Source organism: Alosa alosa, chromosome 16, assembly GCF_017589495.1.
Source record: "Alosa alosa isolate M-15738 ecotype Scorff River chromosome 16, AALO_Geno_1.1, whole genome shotgun sequence".
Lineage (NCBI taxonomy): Eukaryota > Metazoa > Chordata > Actinopteri > Clupeiformes > Clupeidae > Alosa > Alosa alosa.
The window spans coordinates 22856871-22870855 of NC_063204.1; the positions used below are offsets into that span (position 1 = coordinate 22856871).

Consider the following 13985-nt stretch of genomic DNA (forward strand, 5'->3'; position numbering starts at 1 on the left):
CATAAAGGTCACTCATTGGAGTTCATAGAATTTAGAATCATTTATAAAAGAAAAGTTAGATAATGTTCTAGGGTCTGTTAGATGTCTCACTGAGGAACATTCTAGAGTCTCTAGCATAACATGATCAGATCTTGAGAATGAGGCACAGCTACACAGGTCTCTGAGGTAAATGGAGGCTTTAAAACATGGCTTTGGAATACAGCCATTTTGATGAAGAGCTCAGTGGTATATTTAGAAAGTGGGAATTATGTGAGAGTTACTCATTTAGCTTGGCATGAATAATGTAATGTGTCATCATTAATCATAAAAGTCAGTTAGGGATGTGTGTGTGTGTGTGTGTGTGTGTGTGTGTGTGTGTGCACCTATTACCATAAAGATATGTCAACAGACCATACTGTGTAAGCATCCATTATATGATTTATTAATTTCCAGAAAATGTTGACGGCATTCTAAATGGTCTGCAGCCAAATAGAAGAAGGCTTGGCAGCCAAAGCCCAAGGAATCAGAGGGAGAAATGGAAAGAGGAGACAGGTAAATGTATGTGTCAATCGTCTGTGGGATGGCGACATTCGGTTTCCTATGCTTCAAATGGTTTATCCAAGCTGACCTGCTGCAGTTATCTATTTATGTGCTGGGGAATTGTCTTCACTTGGGCCTGCATTTGTGGCAGTGATCAAACACACACACACACACACACACACACACACACACACAGACACACACAGACACACACACACGCACCACATTAAACTGCCTACATATATGCCGACTACCACAGTTATTTGTTTGATTAAATAATAACGATGGCACCTGGAACAAAGGTGGTTTGCATGCAAATAAATATAGTATAATAAATATGTCAAAAAGGTGAAGGTAATTTATTTCTCTTTCTGCACCACCTGCCGTTGACTTAAAAAAGAACCCAAAGCATTTAAGTTCAAAGTTTTGGCTGCATTCAGAGTCTTAATTAGCATGTCTGCCCAAAGAAAGCCCCTGTGTTTCCACTACCTTCCAGGCTAATGTAGTTTATCAGTGAAGTTGAAGAACGGCTAATTGGTGTGGATAGCTAAAAAGCAGGCGATGGTGGTGGATGGGGTAGGGTGGAGGTGTGTGTGTGTGTGTGTGTGTGTGTGTGTGTGTGTGAGTGAGTAGAGGAGAAAGTGGAGATAAAATAAAGAGGAGCTGAGCCCAGTCACATGCCTGTGCTGCTTTGAAGTGCTTCGCTCTTCATCTTTTATGGAGAGTTCAAACCGAGTTTCCTGTCTACAACGAGAGCTTAATCGCCCTGGCGCTACACCCACAACCCCCCCCCACCCCTCCTCCGGCGCAGCGTGTCTCAGCTCGGTTGAAGATGGAGGATGAAGCCTCCCCGCTTCCCCTCTCTCGCACGGCACAGCATGGCACGGTGTTAACGGCCCGGTACCTCTCCTGCACCTCTACGATTTGTTTAGGTCATTTTTGTCTGTTTTTATCAGACAAATCACTCTTGGCCAAAAGTATTGTATAATCCATGATAGATACATGGCGCATTCATGTGTGCTGCCTGGGTTGGTTTTGGTTTTGTTAGGTTTGTTTTGGGAGGGAGGCCTATTTCATTTTCTGTTCCTTTGGCATTATCCAAAGCAATCACTGAGGAAGAGTGAGCAATCCATGCAATCTGAAGTGAGACGCTGAACGCCTTCACACTATCTGAATAGCCTTGACTCCTATTGACCTCTCTGGTTCCTGTGGGGACACCGAGGTACAAGAGAGATGAGATGGAAAAATAGAAAATGAGACGAGAGGTGGCGAAAGAGAGATGGAGAGGGAGGAGGAGGGAGGGGTGGGGTGGCTTGGGGAGCATGGGAGCAAGAAACAGCGTGATAGAGGGAAAGAAATGAAGAAAAATAGAGAGAGAAAACGAGACAGTAAGATCAGGGGAGAGAGGTGATGATGGGACGCTTTGTGACAAGTCCATGCGCTACTTCCCCGATGACAGGCTTTCAGCAGCTCCTGGACAAGACGGGACACGTGTTTTGCGTTTCTCTGGACAGCGCTGTGCACTTACTCGGACGCCACCTCCTGCAGTGCTGAAGTCAAGCACAGGCTACTCCGCCAGAGAGACAACAAGCTTCTCTCCTCCCCGACCCCCAATTCAGACACTGCCTATCAGTCTTTAAAGCCACAAGAACAAGACATTATTGGCTAAATGGTGACGCCAACGGTGAAAAATTACCCTTTTCAAAGCCATTAAATTGTAGTCAGTTGGAGCCCCTCTGCTGCAGTTTAATATCTAATTGAAATGTTGCTGCCGGTGGCTCAGAACACGCAAGCCATGTCAAAACATAAATCATCCTGACACGGCTAATTGCAGGATAATCTGATGTGGACGGATTTCCATTCGTGGTGCTTCCAGCTGGGAATGCGCTTCGGAGGCGTCGGGCGAAGCTGGCAATCTCTCACGAGTGTCGGTAGCGGTGCATGTATGTGTGTGGGAGGGCGAGTGGGCAACACACACGCGTGTACAGAATTATGCCAGAGCCGCCACAAACAGCAGCTGAAGGAATTGGGGCTATGAGGATGTCATATTCAATTCTCTCTGCAGGTGTGTATCTTCAAGTAAATGTACTTCAGGTGATGTCTAAATTCCTCCTCCAAAATTATCATCCACACATTTCAGTTATACATAAGAAATATGTTAATTTCCTTGTGCAGCTGGTTGGGGGTTTCCCACAACAGCCAAACCTCTCAATGTCACGTACACAACAACCTAGACTATATAAGTGTTATAGCACATGATGGTGCACCACAACCACCATACTGATACTTAAAAATGCTCAACAGCAACAACAAAGAGATGCTGGGCTGTGTATAGTACCCTAAGAAATATTAATTTGTTATTGGTCTATATAAAAAATGAACTAAATTGAATTGAACAGTGGTTTTAGACATCCCCATGTGTCTTCCTTGATTCTTACTACTTTGATTTCTTCCACAAGGAAGACAAAGATGGCTGAAAGCGTGCGTGCATGCCTGCCGATGGCGTGGTGGGGACACTTACCGGATGACGTGGAAGATGGCGGACAGGATCAGCTCATTGTGGAGGGCGATGGCCATGTACCGCGGCTCGTGGAATGCTGAGGGAACCGTCCGGACGGCATAGCACAGGTAGATTCCCCACAGAAGGAACAGGAACTCAGCTGTGTGAAAACGTGGGGGAGGGGACAAAAATGAAAAAGGATCACACACCTTATTCCGGTTCCCCAAACCCTCCTTTATAGTCAGGGCCAGCCGTGTGTATGTGTCTCCAATGAAACAACAACACAGATGCACAAAGAAATCAGTTACAATCACAACACTTTCAATAAATGCCGGTGACCTGACTGGTATTGCCCATATTCTCCAGACACCTCCCTTTGACAGGCAATTGCCGGCAAAGTGGTGATGGCGATGTGGGAAAAGCTGGTGCCCCGGTTTTATAGATTCATCCATGCCGTGAGAAGCCTCCCCTACAGGATGTCAGCATGCCTGTGGATGGCCTGCCTGACAGCAATAAACATCTGCTCTCGCAGGGCAGATCTGTCACCATTAGGGTGACATTTACTGGGTCTGTCGGTGTGGCTGCCATCGTTTCCAGATTTGACAGGGGTACGCGAGTGAGGATCGAGCGCCACAAACACATGCCGCCTCCAATTACTACCAAGTTACATTTGTCATGTATCTGAGTGTGTGTGTGAGTGTGTGTGTGTGTGTGTGTGTGTGTGTGTGTGTGTGTGTGTGTGTGTGTGTGTGTGTGTGTAACTAAAAGCCACAACATCCCACATACTAAATCATACAAACCTGCACCCAAATACCCACACAACATAAATATCAGTTTCCGACAATTCTCTCGCTAAATTGGAAAAGAGAGATTTGACCTGTTGAATTGGCTAGCAGAGGACACTTAGCAAATGAGTGAGAGTGACCTACAGTCAGATTATAAACTCACTTCTACTCCGCTTACTGCTCCACACCTTCTACCAAAACCACTTGCTAAATCCCAAAGATCAATCCGTAATCAAGATGAGGATTACAACTGATGATTACGATTGGGAGACCAGCAGCAGTAACAGCAGTCATATAAGGCCTGGAGCGAGACACCCACCCACGGCCATCATGTAGTCCCAGCGGTCCAGCAGACACATGCTGAACTGCAGCCCCTCTGGCGTGTAGCCCACGGCGATGAGGGGCAGCTTGCGGTCCAGGTTCTGGCAGACGGCGGCGGTCCAGGCCACCAGGAACCAGCAGACCACCAGCAGGATGATCCCCAGCAGACGCAGCACCCGCCAGCTGGTCATGTAGGGGATCCGCTGGGCCGTCCGCGACAGAAACACCTTCAGTACCCTGGAGACAGAGACGGAGAGAAAGAGAGAGAGAGAGAGAGAGAGAGAGGAGAGGAAGAGAGAGAGTTGAAGAGAGAGAAAGAGAGAGAGAAAAGGAGAGGAAGAGAGAGGGAGGGAGGGTAAGAGGCAGGAGGGAAAGAGAAAAAGCTCATCATCAGTATTATTTTGCTGTCATCCATATCCCCCATTTCATTCCACTCTTCACCTTTACCATCAGACTGTCATCACGATGCTCACTATAACCTGTAGCCACATTAACTCATCACGCTTACACCTACCACTGCCAGCACCACCAACACCCCCATCACCACTGACAGCTCCTATAAGTGCTTTTGTCTCGTCATCACCACCTTCATCCACCTCTTCTGCCACTCTCCGGTCAGGGTGGGGGTGGGGGGAGATGTGCAATGGGGTGGGGGGTAGGTGGTGGGACATCGCAGTCAGTGTCTTTCCATCCATCCTGGCTCATGAGGTAGTTAAATGACATCATGACATCCCAGGGCCAGATGACCAATGCAGCGGCTACGGCGCTAGCCGCGGCTCGGCTCGGCAGCGGTCTGACAATGGCAGACCATTGCGGAGATTGATTCCTGATGGCTCGTCCGTCCTTGACGCTCTTTGTGTGGTGACGAACGGTCCCTCTTCTCCTCCACCTTGCTGTCCTCCTACACGCCGTCCAGTCATCTTTCCTCGGGTTATCTAAGTATTTCATTAACCCACTGATTCTCAGTTCACTGATGCACACACATACACACACACACATACACACCCATCCACATACACACCCATGCACACACACCCATGCCCATATGAAAACATTGACAACAAAACACACTTCTGAAGGCATACTCCCCTCTCCAACACACACACACACACACACACACCTTTCGCTCCTCAGAGATGAACATCTCATTAGGTGTTAATTTACAGTTCTCACCCTCCAGTGCACTGTCTCTCTCCCTCCATCTGTGGCCCTGGGAGAGCTGCCCAGACCTAGCCGGGCACCAGGCCATGTCCCCCTGGCCCATCTCCCTCTCCCCCAGCTACCACTCATCTTCTTCATCTTCAGCCTGCTCGTGCTTCTCTTGTTCCGTAAAAAGCTATTAAATCGCGCCCATTTAAGTACTGGAAGTTCTTCCTGTTATTTGTCGCTGTGTCTGCTTTTGTCTCCCTCTCTACCACTCTCTCTCTCTCTCTCTCTCTCTCTCTCTGTCTCTCTCTCTCTCTCTCTCCTTTTTCTCTGTGCATTAATGAGGATGTTTATCTTCTTTAAAGTCTTCTCTGGCCCCTGATAAACTGATTCTGGAACAGCGAAGCACTCCTTTCCACAGACCACTTGCTTTAACAGGTAATTAAGGGTAATGCAAATTTTAACTGTACTTAAAAAGCAATCACAACTATTGCACCAGGACAAGAACAAGCCCTGGTGTTTAAATCAAAGTTAAAGGCCCAGTGACTGGACAGTGGGGGATGTGGAAGACGGGCACTGGGAACTTTATGATGGCAATCCGATTGAGTGCAGGCTGTACGGCCGTCTTAAAGTGTGTGTGTAAAGGTAATGACCAGCCTTGACCTGCCTGTAATGCTGTAACAGTGATGCTTCTATCTACAGTTAAATACCCTTGTCACTCTGAGGGATAACAAGCTGCACTTACCTTTAGAGAAGGGTTTTATGGTTTATTGTACTTTGTCGCAAAATCCCTTCTGTTTTATTTGGATGCGCTTTTTCATAATATGGAATGCTTATGCAGTCATCTAGTAAGTATCTAATGCTTATGAATGAATCCACTGCTACACATGTGACATTTGTGTATGCATGTGTGAATCTGTGTGTTTGTGAGTGACAAGACATCTTCTGTACTTCACTCATTTTACTGTGAACCATGACTACCTACTACCTACTCTCTCTAGAACTCTGTGCAGAGCAATGTGTCCACAAGACATCCAATGTCTTTAGTTTCGCATTGTTTTGGTATGGACACCGGCAAATGCACAACCTTTGTTTGCTTCTTCATGCAGTGACCAATCTGTCATCTGACATTTTCTTTCGCCTTCTCCCCCATTTCTTCATCCCACAGTCCCTTTTTGTCTCTTGACCCCCCCCCCACACACACACACACCACCAGCACCTTTCTGAGCTGGCACATGGGCGAGGGTGGGAGTGCCTTGCCCAAATGGCAGTGCCAACCCTCGGGACACCGGATTGTGAGGCCACTTGGAATGCGCCCATTCTGACATTTAACAACAGAACCACCAAGGAAATTAATCACACGCCTTTGTGGAGTATGTGTGTGTGTGTGTTTGTCTGTGTGTGTGAATGTGTACATGAGGAAATCAATATTCTTTCGATCATTTCCTTCCACATTCTACTTTAACACAAGATGGAATGTGTACGTGTGTATGTGTGTGTGTGTGTGTGCATGTGTGTGTGTGTGTGTGCGTGCGCATGCAGTCAGCTCCATTAAATATCGAAGGATTTCCAAGATTTTCCAGGACATTTTCCAGAACCACACTTCCCTATGGTGACCTCATAGCTAAACAGCAATCAAGCCAACATTTACATACATCACTCTTATCAGAGAGCTCCCCTACTCTCACTGGAAGCACAGCTTGTAGCTTGTACCTAGTGGTACAAACTCCTCATATGAAAAGACCTGTTGCTGGTGTCATCTGATAGTATGTTGGCCATGGACATTCCATCTCTGACCATTTCCCTTAAACTGAGTGGATCCTACATGCTGTAAGCTCAAGACCAGAGATCTGTTAGCCTTGTGCAGCGCATAGAGGTATGAATGTGTAATGTGTGTGTGGGTGGGGTCCACCTGACCTACCTGTAGAGTTTGAGGGTGACGGTTCCATAGACAATGGCAAAGCCCAGCAGTCGCACCCATCTGAGCAGGATACACCGGAACACTCCTGGGTGGAAGTAGAGTATCATCACCTGTGGAGAGAGACAGACAGAGAGAGAGACAGAGAGAGAGAGAGAGAGAGAGAGAGAGAGAATGCTATGAAAACGTGACTACATTTCAATACATGAACTCTAGAGCAAATAGCCAGAGAGTAAACAAGAGCCCTCAGACGGATGTGACTTCATAATATTTTTAAATACCTTTATAAAACCTCAGACTGTTTTTAAATGTTTGTGCTGCTAAGGTAACTAAGGTAACAAGTAGCCACTACGTTAGTTAACCCTGGATATCTTTTTTCTTATCTTGTTTATACCTTGTTTTTATTCAAAGCAAACACACATGTCGGAATGCCTCTTGCCATATTTGTGACAGGAATTAATACCAATGAACATTACTGAACACCTGTGCTGGTTAAACATCCTGTCGTAAAAACAAACTCACACATTGACCCATATGGGGGACCATCAGCCACAGGCACCAGTTTCATCCATCCGTTCAGGAGGGGTGCCGTAGCCTGATAGTGAACCCCCCCCCCCAAGGCCAGTACTGGTTGGGTGGTAAACTCCACTGTGGGGCCCTGCCATGGCAGTTCCCATCAAAAAGGGGAAAACCGCTCAGAGACACCAGACGTGTGAAGTAATTGAAAAAGAGGTGCACAGCAGTGCCCGCTACTCTAAAGACACACACACACACACACACACACACACACACACACACACACACACACACACACACACACACACACACACACTGCCAGAGCATCTGTCCTGACTAACCCAATCTGTATGCATAAAGGAAGGAGAACTGGATGTTTGTGTCTGAACATTAGATTTGTTTAAGCCTTTAAGGGGAAAGAATAAGGCACTTTACATACTATGAGCACACTGCCTAAATATTAAAGGTTATACCAAGCAGACACTGTGCAATTTTGACTTTTTTTATTTTAGCTCTGAATAAGTCAGATCTGAAACCGTTTTTAATCTGGTCAACTTCCTTAGTAGTGGAGGCTCAGAATGTCTGATTAGAGGACGTCACAATCAAGGTTTAATCTCTGGTCCAATCCGAGTGGATTTCTGGCATGCGTTATTTGTCTTGCAATGTGAGCAGTTGAATGTACAATGTGAGCACAGCAACTGAGTCCGATTAAAACGTGTAGCGTGAGTATCTATATCATATGTGACAAGAAAAAAAACAACAATGAAATAACATAGTGTAGAATAGGGAGTTTATGATGTAACTATGATCATACGGCAGTACACTGATACAAGCTACATTTTTGTTGAAGCTGATTAGTTCCTGGCAGGTGCACCAAAAACTCCTACAACACGGCACATAACACAAGGTATCTCCTATATCAATATGCCATGATGCGCAAAAACACTGATGCCACCCCTCCCCATCCATCATCACCCAATCAAAAAGCACAAAGCACGAAAGGGTTGTTAAAAAAGTGACAACATCCAAAATGGACGTTGCCCAAACATGCCTGAGACTCTGGAAATGATAGAGATGAAACAAGAGAGATGGAGAGAGAGAGAGAGAGAGAGAGAGAGAGAGAGAGAGAGAGAGTGTGAACAAACATCAGAGGCAGCGTAATTATCAGTGCGTTGCAGATGCGCCACGATCTTCCCAGTGGGACGGTTGAAGTTAATCCGATTAAGAGAGGCATTAAAGGTTTCTCACAGGCATTAGGGAAGACACTGGCATGTGAAAACACACATGCATACATCAAATGTGTTTTTCACACCCAGTCTTTTTTTTCATAACACTTGGAACAACTGAGTCAGCCAGAGGATGAGTTGAGCCCCAAGGTGTTTGGGATATGTGTGTGTGTGTGTGTGTGTGTGTTGTATAGTTGTTTCTGTACCTATGTGTGTATGCATGTGTTTTGTTCTATGGGTCCCTATATCCACACAATCACCCTAACAACTCCATACCTGACACCAGCACACACTCCAAGCAGCTCACATGACTCGCAGCTTACTTAAGCCTCTCCGAAACAGCTTCTAAACCGCGTGTGTGCAGTTCTGCGTCAAAGCGGGAGCCATCGGGAGGAGGCATCGGGCGTCATCAGGCGCCTGTCACGGACGAGGCCCAGGAGAGGGCCGGCATGGACAACAAACAAGGGTGTCAGCCAGCTGAGCTCTTCATTAGTCCTCCCCTGGACACACTCCCACTACGACGGGCAGCTGTGACGGAGGTCATCTTATAGCATTTGCTGAACTGTGAAATACTGGTACAATATGAGTATAATGTATATAAATGTATATAATGATGTGATCCAACTACAAATCTACACTAAAGCAGTCCAATGAAGGAAGACACAATGGGGAAAATGCTGCTGGACATTTAGCAAAATATCTTTTCCCCTTGAATTGACAGGTGAGGAGATGTGTATCTGAGACCAAAATGGAGACTGTGAGAAAGAGAAATAAAAAAGAGATGGGCAAAAACTGGAGATAGACAACTCTGACATTTTGCCCATGTCCTGCCAGCCTCCAGCTCTTTCTCTCTCCAATCACCAGGGATGAAAGACAGAGGGTCTTAATGATGAGAATCTCCAGCACACTCCAACCCAGGGTGAGAAAGTGAATATTTAACTGGTGTGTGGAGTGTGTGTGTGTGTGTGTGTGTGTGTGTGTGTGTGTGTGTGTGTGTGTGTGTGTGTGTGTGTGTGTGTGCTGGGGGGTAGGCACAAAGAAGCATGGTGACGCACTTCTGCTTCCTCTGGGGGCAAAGCCAGGAGCACACAGATAGGATGGAGAACAGCAGGGGGTTGGCCCTTAGTCACCTCACACACACACACACACACACTAACTATCTCTCTCCATTTATACCTCTCTCTCTGCCACCCCCCCACACACACACACACTAACCTAGTACCACTCTACGTTGGTCCATTCTGTCCAATAATAAGATCAAAACCATTGCCTGACGGGAATAACGCGACGCGAGGATAGCCGGTCTATCATGAGGCCCTACAGAGAGATTTGGTCATCATAACAAGAGAGATTTGGTCATCATAACAAGAGAGATTTGGTCATCATAACAGGAGAGATTTGGTCATCATAACAGCAATGGCGGTCCATTCCATCCAGGAAACAGCAGTGTGCAGAAAACAATTGGAAGACCAATTTAACATGGTATTAATTATATTTAATTCCTGAGAAATGCACACGCACACACACACACACACACACACACACACACACACACACACACACACCATCGCCAAGACGCCAAGACACGCTGCAAGACACCCTGCACTGCCATTACGCACACACACACACACACGCTCATACTCCTACATGCTCGGTTCTTATTTGTCTGCCCTCTGCCTTTTTCTGATTCTCTCTCATATTACCTATGCTTTTTTATCTTCCTCAGATCTGCTGCCTAATCAATCATTTTCTTGTCCTGCCTCTTATAACCACTTTTTTCATTTGTTCACATTTTCTAAAGACTTAAGACTTCTGAGTAACAAATTCTGTAGTAACAGATCATTTTTGAGTTAAAGAATACCTGGAAAGTTTTCTGTTCCTTGCAAAAAGACTGGTGACCCCAAACTCCCCTCCAAGTTAAGACCTCACCTTTTTAAACACTAAAAATCCCTTTCTTCATATGAAACAAGGACAAAGTGTATGGCGTTTAAATTCCATTAATAGTTACAGGTGGTATTAAATAATGACCCACAATAGTGTGTAGGAAGGGGCTGTCTTTTGTGACAACAGATGGCTTTCTTAATTAAAAAAGAGCCAATGCTCAAGCTGAGGCATTTCTAGAGCACATGGAAATGGTTCGCTGCTCAAGTGGGAAGAGACAAACTTGTTTGTTATCTCTGCTAATGTTCTCTAGCTGTGCGTATGTGTGTTGCCCATATGTGTACACGTGTTTGAAGTGGCCCAGGTGTTTGTGCCTCTCTTACATCTCCTTTAGGGAGCTGTCCTGATCTTAACTGTCTCACCTGCCGACTGGTCTCCCAGGTCTCTCTCCACCCCTCCCTCCCTCCATCCTTCCCTCCCTCCCTCCATCCATCCCTCCCTCCCTCCTCTGCTCTCTACTCCACCTCCATGTCCTCCCGGCAACCGCCTTGTCTCAGGTGTGCTGCTCCTGCCTGTTCCTCAGCCTGTGTGTTTCCTCCCCACAAAGCTTCTTTTTCCTCACAGGGGGCAGCTCCTGCTGCTGCCTCCCCTCCTGCTCCTGCTCCTGCCAGCCTCCCCCCTGCTCCTGCCAGCCTATCCTCACCCCCCCCCTGCTCTCGGGTGCTCATGCCTGGCCAACGCTGCTCTCGCAGGCTGTACTGTGCAGTGCCATGTGTGGGGGAGGCCACTGAGCGGGTGCCTGTTCAAAAGAGGTGGTGTCTGGTTTCTTTTTTCTTGCAATACGACTGGGTGAAGACCACAAGGCGAGAGTGAGACGGAGAAAGAGGAAAGATAGAATGAGCGAGAGAGAAGAAAGAAAGACCGAGAAAAAGAGAGAGAGGTGGTAGGAGTTAGAGAGGGAGTGAGTTACTGAAGGAGGGGGCGTTAAAGGGAGAGACATCTTTTAAGAGGCAATGTGTCCTTTTCTTCCTTTTGTCTCCTTCCTTTTTGCCACAGAGATGGATAACAGGAGGACAACAAGAGGGGAAGAGACAGATATAGCGAAAGATGGATAGAAAGAGAAAGAGAGAGGGGGAGGAGGGTATGAAAAAAAGAATGTGAGAGAGAAAGATAGACAGACACATCTGTGGCGGAGTGGGAGAGCTGCTGCCCGTGAGCGGGCGTCCGATTAGAGGGTCGACCAGTCCGTCAGTCATGGTGCTGTGGACACACTCGTACAGGCCTGGCAGGAGTGGCTCTGTGTGATACAATTCACTACAGCTACACCCAGCGCTGCCGTCATTCAGACAGAGAAAGAGAGAGAGAGAGAGAGAGAGAGAGAGAGAGAGAAAGAGACAGAGAGAGAGAGAGAGAGAGAGAGAGAGGGAGAGAGAAAAGGAGGCTAAAATGCAAATGCATGATTGGCAGGAGCATGGAGCAGCCAGCAAAGAGACAGTTAAGAGAGGAAGAAGAGAAGAGAGAGAGGGGGAGAGAAAAGGAGGCTAAAATGCAAATGCATGATTGGCAGGAGCATGGAGCAGCCAGCAAAGAGACAGTTAAGAGAGGAAGAAGAGAAGAGAGAGAGGGGGAGAGGGAAATACAGAAAGGAAGAGAAAGGAAGAAATAGACAAAAGGCAAGAGTGAAAGGCTTCACAGTGTTCCAGTCAAGCGTAAATCTTAGTCCTTTTTTCCAGCCACTAATAAATCAAATATTTTCCCTGTCTCTCTTTTCTTCTTTCTTTCTTCTCCTTCTCTCCTCCCCATGCAGCACATCAGCAAATGTTGCGCCCTGGGGTCCTTGCCACACAGAGTACTTTCATTAGAGTGTGTCGCGAGAGTGCCTCTGCTCTGTTCCCTACCCAACTCACTCTCTCTCCTCAACAACACACAACCACCCCCCCCCACACACACCACTGCTACAGCTTACATAAACCAGGAGTCACTCTTGTTAGATAGCAGAGCCTCAGGGTCCTTGCCGAGAAGGTCTAATGATAGGCCATCTGAATGGACGCCTGCATCACTTAGGCGTTTTTTTCTTTCTGTGTTTGTCTGTGTTTGTGTGTGTGTGTGTGTGTGTGTGTGTGTGTGTGTGTGTGTGTGTGTGTGTGTGTGTGCATGAGTATGTCTGTGTGAGTGTGCATGTCCTTCAATGCAAACACAATAATGAGAGAAAGAGAGAAAAGACCTCTTTTTTGCTTTTTTTTTTTCCAACTGAGATGCATTCGAGTTTGCCTCTTACATCAGCAGAATGACTCCAGGCTTCGCTCGCTATTCTATTCAGAGCCCCGACAGGAACAAGCATCATCACAGCTTGGTGACGTGCTCAACAAGATGCTGACTGAGATGCCATCTAAAAGGTGAACATCACAAACACAGGGCTGCTTCTTTTTGTCTTTTTCAAAGGCATTTCAAAGGAAGCATGCGAAAAAAGAAAGAAAGAAAAAAAAAACATTAATGAGAGTGACATTTCCTGCTTTGCTCTTTCATGATCTCGAAAAATCAATATTTTAATAATTGATATTTCTGATTTCCATGAGGCAAACAAACGCACAGGAGTCACTTCTTTGATGGTGTGACTCAATGGTGTGACTGTCATAGCAACGTCATCAATCATTCTGTCATTACAGTGACTAAAGGGTTGTCCCGCAGTGTATCACACATTCAGCCTATAATCACCCTCGGTGAAATGAACATACCAGTCTGCATACTTAAGTCTTTTCCTGAAATGGGCTGGAAAAGGTAATGTTTATTAATGGTGGTCCCAGCTTATTTTTGGCAAGCAATTTTTCAGGCGTGTCAGCTTTCACAGAGGGGACCATCCCCTCCTTGGCCTGGAATGTGATTTGTTCAGCTGCGTGTGTGAGTGTACATTTTTCACATTTCACCATACATGGGATTTTCTTTTCTTTTTTTCCTTTTCATATCCCTCCAATTTCTACACTGTGGTTTTCACATTGGCATCCAACCATGAAATGTGCTTTGATGTGCACTCTCTGATCACCTCCGATGTGCTACATGAACAACACCAGATGAAAATGATGGACTAGCACTGCATCGCCCTCAGTACCACTGCGAATCATTGGTTTATATTTGTCCAGGTTGATTGCCCGAGAAGCGTCTCTTCAGCACCTCCT

General features: G+C 46.4%; 1 protein-coding gene across 2 annotated transcripts in view; it reads right to left on the reverse strand.

Annotated features, from left to right (window-relative positions):
- The window catches only part of gpr158a (G protein-coupled receptor 158a), a 77330-nt gene that overhangs the window by 5996 nt on the left and 57349 nt on the right, over nt 1-13985 (reverse strand). For both annotated transcript variants that reach the window (XM_048266697.1, XM_048266696.1), the window contains exons 6-8: nt 7193-7302; nt 4124-4362; nt 3041-3179 (exon numbers count right to left, since the gene is read on the reverse strand). In XM_048266697.1, coding sequence (XP_048122654.1) covers nt 3041-3179; nt 4124-4362; nt 7193-7302 — 488 coding nt within the window. The remainder of the gene's footprint in view (nt 1-3040; nt 3180-4123; nt 4363-7192; nt 7303-13985) is intronic.